The sequence below is a fragment of the Ixodes scapularis genome, unplaced genomic scaffold (assembly GCF_016920785.2).
Source record: "Ixodes scapularis isolate PalLabHiFi unplaced genomic scaffold, ASM1692078v2 PGA_scaffold4__175_contigs__length_147842914, whole genome shotgun sequence".
In the NCBI taxonomy this organism is placed as follows: Eukaryota; Metazoa; Arthropoda; class Arachnida; order Ixodida; family Ixodidae; genus Ixodes; species Ixodes scapularis.
In genome coordinates, this window is record NW_024609879.1 from 2,035,966 (window position 1) to 2,056,208 (window position 20,243).

Below are 20,243 nucleotides of genomic sequence, written 5' to 3' on the forward strand. Positions count from 1 at the left end.
ACGCTTACTGACCCCAAAGCGACTTCACAATTAGTTAATTGTTTTGGCCTAAAATTAGCAAAGTATTGTATGAAAATTTGAGGAACCTTCCCTATTTCGAGTTTTCTTGCACAAGTCGAGTACCGAATGGAATTGCGAGAAATAAGAGATGTTTTCTCTTTTTTCCGTTGCTGCAATGGGCCAGATGCGCTTCATCACATTTAGAAATAATAATTCTAAGCTTCAGGGGTGACTCTCTGAACGAAGTCATCAGCACGTCCAGTTGCTTTAAGTTCTGCTGAACTGCGGTTTTGCAAGGAGGCTTGATGTTTGAGCGGTCTCCACACGCCGCGACACGCACCTGGCACTCCCCGCATGCTTTTACATCACGTATAGCTCACTACCTCAATGCCAAGAGAAACGAACGCAACGCTCTAAGTTTTGCCAAGAACATTCGGTCATGCCACTTATGGACGAAAGCTCGAAACAAGGACGGGTTTTTCCATTCTATGTTAAACAAGTAGCTAAGCATCGAGAGTCATGCCGCAACCCGCGTTAACGGCGCTTTTCGGTCACATTAAACATTTTTGTGAACTTGCATTACAAGGTGTTATGTGTAATTTTATAGACTTCTCCACAGTCTATGCAAGCTTTATCTTATCAAAAAAGAAAAAAAGAAGGAACAAATAATAGTAGGTTTAAACACGCCTACATTCTTTTAAAGCTTAGCGAGCGTGGAGAAGCCAGAGTTCAAAAATGTTTAAATTTGGAGCTAGGGCTGTCGGCAGATAGAAAATATTTTGTTTCACCCCATTACTTAATCATTCCTCATACAAATTTTCGAAGGAAGAATCTATGATCTTTTAATTCTCATGAAAAAATTCAAGGAAAACGTTTAATTGTGATTTTAGATATTTTTTTAACTTCCATAATTCGGACATGTGCTGGGAACCCCTCATATCTTATACATAACATCGCGTCTGCGCAGCAGCCTTATTTTATACAAAAGTGCGTTAATCCAAAGCGAATGAATACTCTGACAAGGTAACCATAATTAATTAATCAGTGCGCATGCAAATGACGATGACCAAGGTTCGCACCTAAAAATAGAGCTTGAAACATGTCGTATTTTTAAATGTACGGATGTACATAAACAATCCATATCTTACATCTGATTTTCATTGAATGGTTTGACCATACCGAGGGCTATTCATACAAACATAAAATGAAAATATATATATATATATATATATATCATTTTTTTAATTGATGTTGAAATTTTCGTTTCAGTTCCCTCTTGTATTCAAAGACGTTTTCACCAAAGTATGTTCGACGGAATGGCGCTGACGGGGAATGACGTGTCTGACAGCGCTCCCCCGAAGGGCGTATGCGGCGCGTGTGCTGTGCGTTTCTACGGGAAGCAACAGTTCCTCATCTGCTCCGCCGGTTGTAACCGGCGTTTCCACTGTAAGTGCATAAACGTAGACCAAGAAGATTACAACGTTTACATGGCAAGTGGTAAGAGCACCTTCAAGTGCACGGGCTGTACCAGGAGACGCAACCTGTCACCAACGAACGCCGGCACGAGTTCTCCTTCGGGTGATGTGAATACTACTGACGCAACGCTGGACGAGGATGCGCTCACCGCACTGGCTGGAAACTTCCCCCCACCCGGTCTTGTACGTGTCATCGAAAGCCTGTCAAGCAAGCTTGATGTACTGAAGGCCGAGATCATGTGCCTCAGGGCTGATAACAACAGTCTTCGTTCAGTGGTACAACAACTGCGGAAAAACGTCATGGAAAGGATGCCACTCCCGTCATCCTCGCCGCACCTGTACGCCTCCGTGACCGCACATTCGTCTGTCGTGTCATCTGTCGCGTCATCCTCGAGATCGACTCGGGACGCGCCAATTCCATCGTCTGGGCCTCCTTCAACGCGTGAGGCTTTCGACGCATCTCCCCGACGGCCTGCTGGGACCACGAACCCGGAAATACTTTCTGGAAATGGTGCGCACGCAGCTACCGAAATCACCGACGATGACGGCTTCACCATGGTTGGACCAAGACGACGTACCAAGCCGTCAACTGGAACAGCTAAAACAAAAAAGGTGACTGCTGTTCCTCGGTCAAAACGCCCTTCAGCGTTGTTTGTTTCTAGGCTTGCTCCGGACACGAGTGTCGCCGACGTGATGGCACTAATCGCTCCTTCCTTAGAGGGAAAGCCAGTCATCTGCTCCAAGATGATAGCTAAATTTGATTCCTACTCTTCTTTCCACTTGTCAGGCGACGAGTCAGTGTTTAATGCTATCAACAGTCCTGAAGTGTGGCCAGAGGGCAGCATTTTTCATCAGTTTTTTGGCCGACTTGACAGCTCCCGTGTTCACCCTGTTAGCGAGGTAGATAGTGGAAATGGCCCAGAAGGTTAGTGTTTTCTATCAGAATGTAAGAGGCTTACGTACGAAGGCGGCCGAGTTTATGTCAAATTTGGTAGGTTCTCCGCACAATATTTTTTTGTCTTTCTGAAACGTGGCTTTGCAATAGTTTACCAGACACTAATTACTTCAGTCCGAAATTCAATGTATATCGCCGAGATAGAGACTATTCTTGTACAGGGCAGAAGCTAGACGGTGGTGTTTTGATTGCCTGTGAAGTCTGTGTTGCCTCGCATAGAAGGTTTGACCTTGAACCTTACTCGGAATGTGTATGGGTGGAAATTAAGGCAAGTGACGGTTTTAATTATCTTTTGGGTACGTATTATTTTCCGCCTCTTTCTGACCAGACAGTTTTTATTGAGCATTTTGAGGCAATCAGAAAACAAATTAATTTCGATAAGTATCGTGTGCAAATATATGGAGACTTTAATTTACCAGGTGTTGACTGGGCACTTCAAAATGTGAATAGCAACAGCATCACAACTAGCAAAGCATCTTCGTTATTATATTTTATAAACTTCTGCGGGCTCGAACAGCACAATACGATAAAAAATAGCGTAGGAAATATTCTTGATCTTGCTCTTTCGAATATACCGATTTTAAACTTGAGTCCTGCCTTCGATCCCCTTGTACAGATCGATGTTTTTCATCCACCTTTTATTGTCCAGTTTTATCTTCCCTTCAGGTCACGAGTATCGTGTATGCCATCAAATTATTGCTTTTCGAAAGGTGATTATATGAGTGTTTATAGATCTATCGAGAATTTTGACTGGAGCAATGTTCTTGCTATGTCGGATGTCGATCGCGTTAGCGAGATGCTTACCTCAGTTACTAAAGATGCTATCGATAGCTTTGTGCCTAAAAACATAAACAAAATTTCCATCTATCCTAACTGGTTTTCGCAAGAACTTAAAGTATACCTGCGCAAAAAAGAACATTTTCACAGACTCTTCAAAAATACTGGTTATACACTTTGGTACACCAAATTTAGCATATATCGTGCTTTAGAAAAAAAATTGTTCAAGCGTGATAAACGTTTTCACCTCGATAGCGTTGAGAATAGCTTGATTCGTCGACCAAAAAAGTTCTGGCAGTTTGTAAAACACCACACGCGCGATGCAAGTCGAGGCATCTGTTTACGTGATGATGTAGTGCACACACCGGCCTATCATTCGTCGCCTGATGACGTTGCAAATATTTTTGCCGATTATTTTAGAAAATGTTACACTAGCTGCCACGGGTCTTTCCAGCCTGGTGACGATAAGATAAGCTGTCATGACTTCTTGCATTCCGTACAAGTGGATCATGTCGAAATTGCGGAAGCGATAAGAAAATTAAAACCAAAGTTTTCAAGTGGTGTTGATGGTATACCGAGTTTTATAATCAAAGGATGCGGTGATTTGTTTATTCCCATTTTAAAGCACATATTTAATCTTTCGCTTAGTTCTGGGGTCTTTCCATCTCTTTGGAAGAAATCAGTTATTGTTCCGATTTTAAAGAGTGGTGATGCCTCGGTTGTTACGAATTATCGTCCTGTTTCTCTGCTCTGTGGGTTTTCTAAGGTTTTCGAGATTGTTGTACATACCCGGATGCTCTTTTATTTCCGTCAAAAATTAACACCTTTGCAGCATGGGTTCCTGAGTGGTAGGTCTGTCCAGACTAATTTGTGTACTTTTCTTGATTTTTGCGCTCCATTTGTTACAAATAGGGGGCAGGTAGACACAATATACTTTGATATGACTAAAGCTTTTGATAAGGTCAGTCACAAATTACTCTTGCATAAATTATTTTTATATGGTCTATCCCCAGAGTTATGTCAGTGGTTCCAGAGTTACCTGTCACTCCGCTCGAACTCTGTTCGCGTTGTTGATAGTTATTCCCATAGTTACTTTTCAACGTCAGGTGTTCCACAGGGGTCAATCCTGGGCCCTCTCTTGTTTTTAATATTTATAAATGATATAGTATCTTGTGTCCAGAGTTCCCAGTTGTTACTTTTTGCTGCTGGTATCAAGTTGTTTAGAATGATTCACTCTCCTGTGGACTGCGAGATCCTACAGCGTGATGTGTCCCTCATTTTTCAGTGGTGTGAACAAAATCTATTATTGCTTAATCCTGCAAAAACAAAGGTCCTATCCTTGTGCCGACGCCATGTGCCTTTCAGTTTTACTTATCATCTTGATATTATGCCAATTGAACGTGTACTGTGTGTGAAGGATCTTGGCGTGTACGTTGATAGTGCCTTGTCTTTTAGAAATCATGTATCTTTTGTGGTAGGAAGTTCTATGAGAGTTCTGGGAATCATATCACGTTTGTCGAAGAATTTCAGGAGGCCTCATTGTTTGTTACATCTTTACAAATCTTTAGTTAGGTCACGTTTGGAATTTGCCTCGGTAATATGGAACTCAATATCTAGGGCACAGGCCTTGACCATCGAAAATGTTCAAAAAAGATTGATTCGTATTGTTTACGATAGGTACTTTGAAAGGCGCTGTTATTATGACTATGAATACATACTTAGGTCATTTTCGCTTACACTCTTGTCTGAAAGGCGAACGATTCATGATTTTGTATTTTTGCATAATGTTGTGAATAGTGTAATTGATTCGCCATCAATGCTCAGCAAAGTTAATTTTCATGTTAACTTACGCCATACTAGACATCCCGTATGCTTTGATGTACGTTCACCTTGTTGTACTTCACCGCTTTCTCGGATTCAGACATTATACAACAGCATTGCTCCTAAGCACCTCGATTTCTGTACATCCATTTCATTGTACCGCCATCAGTTGAATAACCTTGTAATTTACTGATAACATTTTGTTTGTTTATTTGTTTTTGGGTGATGGTAATATACCAACGTGTTTCTAGGATTGAACAGGTGCAACAAAGTGAAGACCGCTGTGGTTGTTTTTGGGCACTGAAAATAAAGTCATTATTATTATTATTATTATTATTATTATTTGCCTATACTAATAATATGCTTGTGGAATATGCATTCGGTCAAGCTTTCATGGGATATATAATTTATTTCATAAATTGATTAGTACTAAAGCTATAATCTTCCAAACCTGGTAACTTATCACGAAACGGGCGGGGATCGCGATTAAAAAGAATATGTATATATTTTTGTGAACAAGTTTAACAATTTTCGCTTTTAATGTAGTTTAACACGCAAGGTAAACGTATTTTGGTAGTGCGGAAGGTGTTTGTGTCTGGAAAAGCATGTACGCGACCTGTGAAGATTCCCCGAAATCTAAAATCTATAATTTAAAACAAATTGAAAAGCTATCTACCGGGTGTCTCAAATAGCGGCCACGCTTTTTAAATCGACAGCAAAAATCGATTTCCTAACTTATTGCGTTACGATTTTGTACAGCGTTGCCCACAAGTGGTGCATGTTTTCACTAAAATTTGCTAAGATCGAACTTACCCGAGGAAAAATAAAAAGAGACAAAGGCTTAACTTTTATGGAAATGTAGCAAAAGCACCGGTCTTCAAACCATAGGGCGCCATATGGTTTGAAGACAGGTGGCTTCGCTGCGTTTTCATAGGACTTAAACCTTTTTCTTGGTTTACCTTTTTTTTTCTGGTAAGATCGATCTTTGCGAATTTTATAGAAAAATACACCACCTGTGGGCGACGCTGCACAAAATCGTAGCTCGATAGGTTAAGAACCCGGTTTTTGCGGTCGATTTCAAGAACCTGGCCGATATTTGATACACTGGGTATGTGACGCCAAAACAGTTTTCAGGTGCTTGCTAGTACAGAATTTGCCCAGCACATATATATTTTTAAAGATTTTGAGACATGATCACTCTTTCCTCTATGATTTAAAATGAAAAAAAAAATTGAGGCTCCAATTCACGCTGTGAAGGTGTTTGAACAGCGAAGCTGTGGTATCTTTTGCAACTATTGCCGGCTGTATTATACACCCTCTTTATGGCAAACGCAACCAAGGGGTACTCTAGTCTTTGACGTCTCAGAGAACTTCCGGTTCATAAAAGTAATGAAGGAAAATTTACCATAGCAACAAGGCCACCTTAACACCGCTGCTTAGAATGAAGATGAAGCGTCTACCCACCGATTCTCCGGGTGGACGCCAAACGAACGCATAAGCGCGAAATCTGTTAAAATGTTTCGAGTATTCTCGTAAACCCACTTCCCTCCTCCAAGATATAATATTGTACAGCCGAAGGCTTTCGTTAAATCTCAAACTTTTTTGTTCATGTAGCCTTTAGGCTATCGAGCACTGGTGACATAAGCAAGCTCAACAGGCTCACCAAGACGTAGCGACCTTAAGCCACTTGGGACGCATGCGGCAGTTCATGTTTGTAAACAGCAAAAGGGCCAATACCAAATGATTGACGAAAGAGAAGTAAATGCAACGTACCAAAACTTTTTTATATGGAAAGACATGGTGCGCTGCCGTTGCTGCGGCAGCTTATACAACTGCAATTTTGACCGAGAGCCGCATGTGGGGAGAGCTACGTGCTTATCACCTATCGCGTAGATTTGACGCTTGTTTGGTGGCTTCCTTATTGAAACAAGTGTCAAAAACACATGATAAAAGGTAAGGCGAGCGCGTGGGTTTTTGGTCGACTATTTTATCTGTCGACTACTGTTCTGTCAAGGGACATGAAAAAACACGACCAACGAGTCATGAATAACTTCGCCGTAAAAGAGCCCGCTTATTAATGTTTACCAACTATAGTGTTCATCCGTAAGTGCAGTATATAAATGATATACTTTTATGTTGCCTTTGAAAAGATTAATGTATAAACTTAAAACCTTGCACAGCATTCTTGTTTGCTCCTACAAATAAGCTCTGCACAATTGAGAGAAAAGTAAAAATAGGCGAAGTGTCACTAGCTCTGTCTCCTTCGACAACTTCAGTGCAGGTAGGCTTCAGCCATGTGTGGACATGTCATAACCTTAGTGTTTTTAAAATTTCGAATTCTAAGAGCACGAAACAGCTTTGAATCATGGCGGAATAAAATGGATGAATTCCTTGGCTTTAGTTTCTAGGCAATAAGTTGATGTGTACACTCGGTTTCCGCTTAGGTACAGACGCAGTCGACTCTACGAGCTAATGGGGCTAATCAGGAAGCATGAAAAGCTAAAGTCACTGGTCGTTGTCTGTTTATGATTGATGAAGTGATGATAGGATACGCACAAAAACATCACGAACAGCATAACGGGGCGTTTTGGACGGATTGGAGAGCATTTCCTCGTAGCGTTGGCTGCGTCGGCACTTAATTTTTAAATGGTACCGGATAGGGCTAAAACTAGACTCCATCTTTAATTAATGTTCAGTCGTTTCTTAGAAGTAGCCCTGACTCTACGGTTGTCCTTTTTCGGTCATTTTTTATTTATGTGATTTTAGGGGGGATTAAGATGCGATCACAGATTTTTTTATCATGCCAAAAGATTTAACATTTATTCACTAACAACTTCTAGTCTCCATTTATATATAAATATAGCAATACTTTTTTGTAATTTTTTACATTATTCATATTTGATATACTATCTTCAAAACATAATTAAAAAATTTTCACACACCCCAATAGTAAATATTTTAGTAGGTTCATTTCTATATCTATGTAAGCATCTGTCTTGCAGTTCATCCTATTTTTTAGAACGCTGATTCGACATTTGTTAATAATTACCGTAAGATGGTTTATGCAGTTGTTATGCAGTTTTGCAAATGTTTTTTGAAAAAGCAATACGTAAGCGTGTTTACTTTTACATTATCACAATGATATTTGCATCTGAACACGGTACTTTAAGGTTAGTTAAGTCAAAATTATGCCCGTGTTTGAGTTAATCTGCACCAGTGGTGTCGAGTAGGGAACAAGTAGATGCGATCTAATTTGACATGTCGCAAGTGTTGGATTGTGTATGTCAATATTTACTGGTACAGAAGCTTGCCTTGCATGGTTTCAGTCCGCATCTTTGCTCGAGGTTTTTCACTTATCTGATCGGCCGTCAGAATTCTGTTCGGATTTCTGATAGCTATTTCGACGAGTTTATTTCTTCCTGGCGTACCCCAGAGATCAATCCTGGTACAACTTTTGTTCCTTTTCTTTAAATGATGTTCCATATTGTGTTACCGATGCAAAATATATTTTGTTTTCTTGTGATATTAAACTTTTTTTATCAGTGCAAAGTCATTTTCTGATTGCTCTCTTCTCGAGGCCGACATAGAACGTGTTTCTAAATGATGCGCAAAAAACCGCTTGTCACAGAACGCCAAGAACACTACATCCATTGTGCTATCCAGGAAGCGCAACATACTTTATTTTTTTTATATAATCTGGGAGGGGCCCCGATTCCTCGGGTTCCTTTTATCAAGGATCTCGGTGTATTCATCAATAGTTCACTGTCTCTTAATTATCACGTATATTTAACCATTAATGCAGCACTTAGAGTACTGGGAATGATTTTAAGGTTGTTCGCCAGTTTTCAACGCCCCGTTGCTTTAACACATTAGTGAGGCCAAGGTAAGAATTTGACCCAATCATTTGGAATTTAATAACTATATCACAACCTGTTGCAAATGAAAATGTACACAAATTAATGATTTTAGTTGTTTACTACCGTTGTATAGGAAGAAAATATTTTTAGAATTATGAAACGCTACTTGTTCGATTTGCGTTGCAAAAGGTTGCCGGCCGGAGGCCATATAGAACTTTTATATTTATTGAAAAAGCTTTTTAAGGGTAAGTGAATTCAATTGACTTGTTGTGTTTTTTATCTTTTCATGTTCCGTCAAGGGTCAGCAGGAATGTGCTAACGTTTTTCTCATATTTTACGTCTTCTGTGTCTCCTTTATCGGGAATTCATTTAGCAATTAATAATTGCTCATCTTGACTTTTCTTTTTTACCAGCTTATGTTTTATGTACGAAGGTGGATGTCTTCGAACTGTCTATTGAAAGGCGGGTTTTGTGTAGCCTTTTCAGTTTTTCTTACCTATTATTTTTTTATTTTTAATGCAACGTGTATTTTAATGCTTAATATAGTTTAGTTTGGTGTGTGTGCACCATATCATAGACTGTAAAGTGGTTTGTGGGCACGGAAAGATAAACAATTATTAATATTATATCGCGCCACTTCATCTAGGAGATCACAAGCCGCCTTGGCTATCTAAAAATTAGCTCAAGCAAAATATTTAAGATCACCGATTGGCGTCAAAAATGATTTAACATTTGAATAAAAACATCTGAACTAGCAAGCAAAAGTACATGTCACAGCGTTTTTTTGCGTAATTATTTAAGCATCAAATTTTGTCTGGGAGGGTAAGAACCTCAACTGGCAACATTGAGAGCGTGACGTCAGTTGTAATATAGAACAATAAAGGGACCGATCATCTTCTTCGCGACGAGTTACGCTAAGGGGAGATAAATTCAATAGAATATGGGTGACCTGGGAAGACTTGATCAATTTATAAAAACGCCATAGGGCATAGGTTTAAAGGCAGACCTGAGGGACCTAGAAAATTGTATTGGGACATAGGAAAATTGGCACCGAGTGACCTAGAAGAGCCTGAGTAACGTAATGAAATGTAAATAAACAAAAACCCGAGTCACTTAGACAAATATGAATGGCCTAGCGAAATGAAAAGGGGCATAGACAAAACAAGAACCGAATAACATAGACAGACAGGGCTGGAAAAAGAGGACAACGCAATTGCTTCCTGCCCTCCGAGAAAAGAGAAAAACGCTTGCCTCCACGAGTCCGTAGGTCCAGCCGTGCTGGATGCGCTCCTGCGCCCAGACGTTGTGGGTGTTCTCCGAGAGCAGGTCGACCAGTTCTTCCATCTTGGGGGTTAGGCTGATGGCGCCCACATCCAGGGGGGCGGGCTTGTACCCGTTCGACTGCAGGTATGGGCTGCAACCACGTCGTCCAAGGAGAATATGTGTGACGCATCAAAACGCGAGCTCTTAACTACGCTGCACTGGATCGCAGGCAACGACAACTATATCGAAACGATGCGCCGACAGTCAGAATTTTCTTTGCACCCCCGATTCTGTACTCGGTATGTGGTAAGCTGTCTAGCTTCCGACATTGGTGCGTTTCGATGAAGTAAAACTCCCGTTGAGCACGCCTTTAAGACACGAAATGACTAATTTTAAAGGCAGATGATGTTTACATAATGTGTCGAACACATTTTAGTCAGAAATTGGTTGGAAATCTTTTAACTGAGCTTCGCCCATTTTAGTGCCTGTTAAAAAAAAAAACACGAATAAATAGGTTCCTTCAGCATGACTATAAAATTGCAAACATTATATCTCTATTTGAAACAGCCTGAGGTGATTCTGGGAAGCCGCATATAATTCTGCATAACTGTTGGATTGTGCCTTTGTTTGTTTGATTTTATTTAGACACAATATGTAGAGTAGCAAGGAAATAAGACAGATTTGTTCTGCCAGACGAGGTCCAGTTGAATCGACACTTCCTGGGTTGCGACATCTATTGCTTGTGTAAACAAGCACAGCGAGAAATTCCCAAGGCAGCTTCAGGAAAAAACGGTTAAAGTGCAGGAGAGCTGGTGGAAGTTATACATGATGATTGAAAACCTGAGACTGTGGTTTGAAAAACAGAAAATCGTGAAGTGGAAAGAAAAAGGGACAGACAACGTCCCTTTTTATTTCTACTTTACGATTTTCTGTTTTTCAAACCACAGTCTCAGGTTTTCAAGCTTCAGGAGTTCCCTAAGCACCTAATCTTACTTGGGTGTCCCTACCCATCCATATGTAAATCTGTTTCTTTAAAGGGTAACTGCAAAGAAAAAAAAGTTTTTTTTTAAATAGCCTAATTGGGACAAGCATGTCAAAAAACAATTTTTCCGCGAGAAAAAACATTTTTTACAGCAATATTGATTGCGTGAGACTCATTTTAGTTTGGGGCTATTTCGTCCGTTTTAAATCGCGCGCCACGAAGTTGTGATTATGTGACGTCAATCCCAAAAGGTTCTCATTGGCTAAGAGTTTGATTGACAGCTTAGATCCGGTTGTTAAACCTTTGTTACATGTTGCAATTTCCTTTTGAGAGGCATGTTTTTACGTTTAAAGAATAACCCATGGGATGAGAGTCATTATTCTTTACAAAAGGTTTACAAGACGGGCACTTCCGTTTGGATTCATACAAACAAAAGCTTCGCCATTCTTTCATGGCCGCCGAAGTCTCTGCTCCCGCCTGTCTCGCCTACCTCGACTAATCGTTTCACCGAAGTGATCAGTGTTTCGTCGTTTCGTGCTGACCCAGGTGCTTGAGTGAGACTTCTTGAAGTGAAGTAGTGTGTGTTTAGCAGCTGTCGCAGGTGTTAGTGATAGGAAGCGACGCGGGGTTTTGGCTTTCATAGCACGGTTCTTTCGTTTTCCTCTTTGCTTGCTTAGCGTGCTTTTTTTGTTTTGTTTTGCTTGTTTCCGCGTGCAAATGCTGACTTTTCGGAGCTGATGCGTGATCCCGACAGTGAGCCTTCCAGCAGCCGTGTCGCCCCGAAAGGAATGCTATTTGGCTGGAGGCAATCGGGCGTTCGCGTAGCGACCAATGTGTCTAGTTACGTTCTCGTCATATCGCTCTGGAGGCCGTCGAGATTCGCCCCGTGTGCACCTCACGTCCGCGACTAGACAGAAAATAAAAAAGCACTATGTCCACTACGTAAAAATGGTCTCAGTTCATGCATCTGAAGGCAGGTACGAAATCGTGCCCAAATTTATTCACACCGCACGATGCAACACGTCGCTGTGCAAACGCAGTCCAACACGAAGCATAAAAACGGCAGATTTAGGACAACAATTCGGAGTCCATTGTTCAATTAAAACGACGTAATTTTGTTGAAAACGCCCGCAGCTTTTTACTCACGGTATGCGTCGGGAAACTTCCACATTTTGAAACAGAACGAGGCAGATTTACTTTTAAAAACGCTCCCAGCGTCCTCCCGGACCAGTTTGACTGGATCAGCTGACGACGACGGGACTTAACTGGTTGAACGTCAACCCCACAACAACCAATTTGCGCTCCGTGTTAGCACCGCATTACACACACCACGAACGTTTCAGCTCTGTGGCATCGCCGTGTTGCACCAAACACAACGAGATCGCCGAAACCAACGCAGCGCTGTCGTGAACCTTGGCTTGTGGTTGCGCACTCGTGGATTCTGTGACTCCCTTCGCTTTCAAAGCGCGCACGACGATTACGAACGATACTTTCCGTCTTCCGGGAACACCACAAGGGCACTTCTCCGGTCACGTCTTCGCTACATGTGCTCGCAAACCGCGTCAAACCAAAACAATACCGCGGCCTGGCGTAGTTGCCATATCTTGCCGGAAGTCGAGACGCTGCGTCGTTCAACTCCGCAACGCAAGAAAAGTGAGGGGCGGGGCGTACTCCTCTTCCGCGGCGGTCGAAAGAGCGGGAGTTTCAAATGTGGAGAGGTTCTGACTCTACTAAATTACGTCCTGTGGCGTAAATATTGATTAAAAAAATAATTTTTTTCGCGGAACATTTGTTTTGTGACATGCTTGTCCCAATTAGGCTGTTTAAAAAAAAACTTTTTTTTCTTTGCAGTTACCCTTTAAGCACGCGTTAAGCAGACAAGAGCCATCTTTGATGCAAAGTTATGCAGTGGGTGCATAGATGTTTACCAAGTCTCTGTGCCTCTGATATGGTTGATTCAGGGAATGCCAACAGCAGGGGAGGTTTATCGGATGTGAATAAACGAAAACAGGTTTCCTCACGTGTATAAACATTTTTGAATAAGTCAACAAGAACAAACCACTTAAAGGAGATCCTTACAGCGTTTCAAAAGGACGCTAAAGGCACAATTTAATATTCTTTTTGTTGAGCTCAAAGGTATCTTAGTACCCTAAAACGCTATGTTAGCACACGTGGATTGGAAGCTTCAAATAAGTCAGTGGCGTCAGGGTGCTTCTCCTAGGAGAAACATTTCCCATAAACATCCTGTCAAGGCGACGTTATTTTGTAATCAATTTCAACCTACCTTAAAACAGCGTTATACAAAGCATTAAGGGCCATAGTCGGCGCGAACATTTTTTACGCGGGGCTGAAAATTTAAAGACAAACCCTCTCCATGGGCTGCTGAAAAACACCGCGGTCATCTATGTCCCCGTACGCTTACTCAATCCGCACCAGCGACCGAAGAGAAATCTGATAATAGGAGGAGCGAGCAATACTTAACACGTACGTGTTATCTCTAGGGACACTGGTGAATGTCGTCTGTATTGATTTCTGGCCGTTGAACACACAAGCGCTTCGTACAGGTTTATTCCGGCATTGTTGAACAAGAAAACACGGGAGGTATTCGTCGTTGCCGGTTGCAATTCAGGGAGCACATCATTGAATTCAGGCTTCGAACAACTCCTGCGGCCCGAATGCCGTGAAGACACGTAACTAGGAATGTCAAACATGAATACGCCTTGGAATGTCAAGGTGTCACACCTTTCCTCGAGAATGAAATGAAGAAACGCGGCTGCAGGAAGGCGCAGCCGTGACCGAGACATTGCGGGTGCATGGGAAGAGGCCTGAGCGGGCCTCGCTAAGTGACGTAACGCGGGCTCTGTCGTTGGTGCAGGCAGTGTATACCTTTCGAAGCGAATCGGCGCACTCACGGTTGCACGCTCCCAATACACGCTGACAGAAGCTTGTCTACGCTTTGTGTGTGAATGGTCGCGGGGCGCTACTAATGTGCCTAGACGACAGATGCGTTTTCCACTGCTCGATGATTTATGGGGCGCGTTTGCAATGCGAGCTACGAGGAGGTGACGAAAGCGTTCATCGACTGCAAGCGTCTCCTTCTCTCCGCCCACCTTCCTCCTCAACAGGCGACGACGCAACGAATGCGCACTTGCGACCAACGGGCGCCGGAGGCCCATTCTATTGCAGAAGCTCTCTATGCAGAGAGAAAGTCGTCTCCTTCTTGTGCAGAGGGTTGCGGTGACGTAGGAACGACGCCGAGCTATTATTGGCTTTGATTGAAAGGACAGTGGGTAGACCTGAATGCTACTTGCCTTGAGGTCGGCCCACTATTGTTTTTCAATCAGACAATATGAGCTTGGCGTTCTGACATCATCTCAACCCCTGTGCAAGAAGCACACGAACTTGCGATTTGCACAGCTTGAGACGCCGCCGCTTCTGTGGCTGCGTCTTGCGGACGCTCTGGCTCAGAGAAACAAGTCGATTGGTAGCTGGGTAGGCAGCTATCGCTGAACCAATGAATTTCGAGCACCTGGCAGTGGTAAAATAAATTACTGCAGAAACCACTGCTGTTGTAGTCTGGATTGCGATAGCATTTGTCATGAGACGCACGACGCAACTTACTGTAATTAAGTCAAGGCAAATTTTTAGTGAACGCTTTATTTTTTGTACGCTTTACGACGCAATCATTGACGTCAGCTATCAGTCCTATTTTATGCTGTAACCTTCTTCTCTTTTTCTTCCTTTTGTGTAAAGCGTTTTTTTAATATCTATATTAGTCGTATGATGCTACTGCGTCTACGACGTTACATTTGTTCTACGCTACGAATCATGCTTGTTGTGTAACATGTGATTTTGCTAGTTGTTTTATTGTGCCCTTTTATTTCATTTTACACATCACACTGTTCAATGTTTAACTACCTGTTTCATAACGCTATCTTTTTATTTTTATTATTACTGACTAGGCCATGTTCTGCTGAATGTATTCATTGCATTGTTAACTGTTGAACTGCTGGGGGGCAGAGTCGGTCAGGCTTCACGCCTTTATCTCTGCCCCCTGGGCGGAAAACCCCGCCAAACAAAAAAAAATTGTTTTGTAACTTGGGCGCGAATTCGAATGTGTGCGTACTGCCGCTCCATGTATGCGCGGCGCGGGATTTTCCGCTTGCTAGGACGACGTCGAGGACGACGTCTAGCACGACCTTTAGGGCGATCACTAGGACGACCGTTAGGATGCCTTCAAGGACGACGTCTAGGACGATGTCGAGAACGACGTCCTAGAGGACGACGTCTAGAACGATCTCTAGGACGACCTTTAGGGCGACCTCAAAGACGAGCTCTAGGCCAATCTCAAGAACGACGTCTAGGAGGACATCAAGGACGACGTCCTAGAGGGCGACGTCAAAGACAGCGCCTAGGACGACGTCCGCAAACGCGTGGTACCCGCGTATGCGGACGTCGTGCGTATGCGGATGTCCTGCGTATACGCGGTGCATACGTGCGCTGCCTTTACCCACGGCGCACTTGAGGCCAGATGCCATGTCGCGAAAACCGGGTGAAGTAGCTAAAAATGCTATCGGATTAATAGCTAAAGAATGCTGTTGCACTTATAACCGTGCCAATAAAGGTACCATGTAACCAATTCCCCCAATTCCCTTCCGCTACGATGCCGGGAACGCGTCTTGGACTAGTCTGTTCACCATCGAATCCTGGCCTTGAAAGTGGTCTCGAAGTGGCACCAAACTGCGTTAAAGGAGCCGGTCTGTCATGCTCTCGGATGTTGCAATTGTAGCTAAAACGGCGAGCGTACGCAAGGGTCATTAAGGCGTCCTGTGTCTGCTTTGGTCTCTGTTGGGCTGCTGAGAGATCTGCAGCAGACACTGCCGCGCCCGCCTGCGCTGCTGTGCCACCGCCAGTCAAGCCACGGGCACGACACTTTTGTCATCAGATAAATACCGAGGGACCACTTCTCGGGACGCGGCGAACACATCGGTCAGGGACACGTCCCAAGAACCATAAAAAAACGTAGACTGCTGTGTTTTTGACGCTCGAAAAATGCATCCCGTTATAGAGGTAAAAAATCGAGGCAGACTTACTCATTCGGAAGCTTGATGGTTTTGATGCGGGCCGGTGGTTTATCCACTGTAATATGGTATCCTAGGGCCAGGATGGTTCTGTTAAAATGGGAGAGAATAATTCATTTGAAACTTCCGCATCGCGGTGCCGTTCCGATTTAAATATAAAGAAGGGGGGATCGATATTCCCGTGGGCTAGCGCACACCAGCTCGGAGCACGTAGAGCGAAAGCTCGTGCTGCAGAACCAAGGGATCCTGGGTTCAATCTCCACCCCAGCCCGTTTCGATCTGGATGAGCATCGTACCGGCGTGCGGTTATGTATCACTACTGCGTGGTGCACGTTAAAGACTCAGCCTAGCGGTTGCACTGCACTGGCTAGATTTCACATCTAAAGCTGGGAGACAAGTTGCCCGCTGAGGCAGACTAAGTTCTAGGTTGTGTAAACAGTCACACACCCCATTTATATATATATATATATATATATATATATATATATATATATATATATATATATATATATATATATATATATATTTATAACGAGATTTGGGAAGAAAGTAGAACGGTGTTTTTCACATTGCAAAAAGTAACAACGTATCGCGGTAAAATGTAACGCTAGCGTTCCGAACCAGATGCCAATCTTTCAGAACTCACCGTTATTTGAATAAAACGAATGTTATCAACGATTTTCGGGAATTTGAATTAAGAAAATTTAGAGGACGCTTAAGCTTCATCTTTAAGATTAAAACGCAATAGCGAAACACAAACATATAAACTTCAACTTGCTCCCAAGCCGTCAACCGTGTTTTGCGTGGCCTAGACAGTAGCGTATGTTGCTGGAAACCGAAGGGTCGTGGGTCGGAATCCCGCCTAAAACTCATTAAATATTTCTATAAGGCAATTCAATCACTTTATAGAGTGATATCATTTGGAACATGCGGAAACCTTCAATTCGTTGTTGCGGGTTGAAGCTGAACAAGTTAGTTCAGAACTTGTGAAATTACCGGCTGAAAATGAAAGAATAAAAGCACACAAATAATTATACATTCACACCGCTGGACTATTAACCATTTAATAACGCCGTCCACGTGTTCTTTCTTCTTTCTTAACTATCGGAATGAAGGAGCTTTTGGTCTATTTTCTTCTTCCTCTTTTTCATGGTTGCACTTTTGTGAACCCCGGAAAAATACTATCTCCTTGGGGCGCAGTACAATGGAGAGGGCACTATTATATTGGTCCTCCTTTTCCTCGATGCCTAAGGCTTCCAAACAGTTCATGGCCGATCAGATGTCCATGTCTTGCCCCGATGGCTAGGTCGGATATTCTTCCTTCGCATTGGCATGCGCAGCAATGAGCTGCGAGGTGGCCTGTTGTGAAGAATTCTTTAAAGAGGCTGCATCCCTTCTTTTCGGTCATTTATACATCTGCAGGTCTGGACGACGCGGCATTTTTCCCATGCCAAGGGAATGTTATACACCACAGCTTTCTGGCATTGAGTGTGCCTTGTTTTATGTGCTGTATCATATTTCTCTGTTTATACTTTGATCTCTGTTCACTTTGCCACACATTGCATATGCGTTGCTTGAAGAAGAACAAACAACCTGAACGCTTTGCCGGCCTGCGATCTTTTTAAACCAATGAGTAGCACCATGAAAATATGGCGCTGCCAAAATAGGTTTTCCGTTCTTTTTCCTTGTGCGGTCGGTTCCTTCTGGTCGTTCCTTAATTTGTTTGCAGGTAGTTTCAGATTCTGCAACCAGCTCCAAGGAGCCTTGACATTTGCGCAGTAAAACTTTCCTGAACCTGAGGTGGGTATGACTTGTCTAAGAAGGACGTTAGCGCTGGGGTAGCAAGCTCACGTTTCACGCTTTTTGAATTTTCAAATGGCAGGAACGCTTTGCAGGATTGAGCTTGATACCTCCATCACGTGTGTCCCCGTTTAAATTCCAACACGAGATCGAGGAACCTGATAGGTTTATCTACGGGTAGCTCATGGTTGAACTTAAGACTCGAACAATTTTGTATAAAGCAACCTATGACGTGGTGATGACACCCCTTGTTTAGATATTCTACTTCTGTTTTTAGTAGCATGCCGGAAAATGACCTCGATCCTGGAATCTTCTGTGTGTTTTTAAATGGTACCTCCGCAAGCTGCGAGGAACAATTCTCTGAGGTATGGGGCCACTCGAGAGCCGGTGCAAACAACGATCATCTGAATATATACTTGGTTTGAGTGGGCACCACCGTCGCTGTCGGGTAGGCCCGTAACAGTTCCAAAAATCTGTCCAGGCTCATCCCGGCCGCGCTTTGGAAAGGTATGAGACCTTTCTCTTCAATGGTCGCTCGGTCTCTCGAAGAACATTCAGAAAGGTCGAGTGTGGTAAGGAATAGTACATATCTTGGATGTCGACTGAGAAACCCGAAACAACATCCGCTCCTTTTCTTGTATAAAGGATATAACGTCTTCTGTGTTCTGTATCTTTAAGGGGTCTTTTACTTTAACTTTAGATAGTTTCTTAGCCAGATAGGTCCGTACTTATGCTTGCCATGCGCTTCCTTTTGTCATAATGGCCCGAAACGAAATATCATTTTGTGCGTCTACGTGAAAAAAAAAAAAAGACTGACAGATGGTTTGTTTTTATTTCTTTGATTTTGGTGACGAGACCGTGTAGATGGTTTTTGTGTAATATTTTGAAGGTAGCTTTTTGTTGATAACGTCCTCTTTTCATCCACGTGAATGAAGATCTTATCCATCACTTTTTGGGGATATTTGACTGTACTTCACCTATTCGAGGACTACGAACCCTCCTTCCTTTTCAGACACACATAGCTTTAGATTTTTCTTGCTTAATTCACGCACAGTTGTGCCGAAGCTCATCTTCTGATGTGCAGGACTCTTTAGCTTTGTAAGGCAGTCAATGCCTTTATTTGTGATTTGCGATTTTTTATCCTCTGGCGCTTTGGACAGAATTTGCCTCACTAGCATGATCTTGTCCACACCCTTGAGTTTTCGAGGTAGCACAAACTTGGGGCCCTGCTCAAGTACCTCTTTTGGTTTGTGGTGACCGGTTGACGTCCCCAAATATGTGCAGCGGACATCAATTTTGGCTTGTTGTTACTTTTTTGCCAGGTAAAATCTCCATGCTGGGAGGAACCTTTGCATCCAATTACAGGCCCATTGCGTTATTGTCAGTCATTCATCAGATAATGGAAAGGTTTATTTTAAAAACTATAACCTCGTTCTGCGACAAATTCTCGTTAATAAGTAACTGTCAGTATGGGTTCTGGAAAAATAAAAATACGTCACTTCTACTCGAAGACGTAGCGGATTTTATTAATGAGAAGATAGACAATAATAAAATTGTACTTGCCTTATTTTTAGACTTAACTAAAGCGTTTGATACAATAGATCATGATATTCTACTAGATAAACTAGAAAGTCTGGGATTCCGAGGACCGTTCCTTAGATTTTTCAAAAATTACTTTACCAGCCGAACACAGAAAGTAAGAATTAGCAATAGTAGAAGTGACACCATCAACCTCACCTGCGATGTACCCCAGGGATCGGTATTAAGCTCAATGCTATCTAATATATACATGAATGACTTTGCTTCTTTGCCTTTAATATCAAATATATATCAATATGCAGACGATACCGCTTTAGTTCTAGCAAACGAAAATTATAGTTCTGCGGCGTCCGCTTTACAAGAAGACATCAAACAAATAATGAACTGGTTTGTAAAAAACTACATTTTTGTAAATGAAAACAAGACAACTTTAATGTGCTTCAGAACCCATCAAAAGCGTATTCACCTCACCAAACCCATCTTTTTACAATCAGCGGAATGCACGAATTGTTGCTGTTCACCACTACCATACGCAACAGCAACTAAATACCTAGGAATTTACTTTGACGAACATTTATCCTGGAATTTTCATACAGATAACCTAATAAAGCAGTTGAGGATGATTTCATCTTACTTATAGAGACTTCGTAGTCACGCGGACATCACATTAAGGAAAACAGTTTACCAAATGTT

General features: G+C 42.4%; 1 protein-coding gene across 1 annotated transcript in view; it reads right to left on the bottom strand.

Moving 5' to 3' along the window:
• The window catches only part of LOC8026823 (ryanodine receptor), a 561,398-nt gene that overhangs the window by 394,137 nt on the left and 147,018 nt on the right, over positions 1 to 20,243 (bottom strand). Inside the window, exons 25-26 of the mRNA XM_040217827.3 lie at positions 16,224 to 16,301; positions 10,137 to 10,299 (exon numbers count right to left, since the gene is read on the bottom strand). Coding sequence (XP_040073761.2) covers positions 10,137 to 10,299; positions 16,224 to 16,301 — 241 coding nt within the window. The remainder of the gene's footprint in view (positions 1 to 10,136; positions 10,300 to 16,223; positions 16,302 to 20,243) is intronic.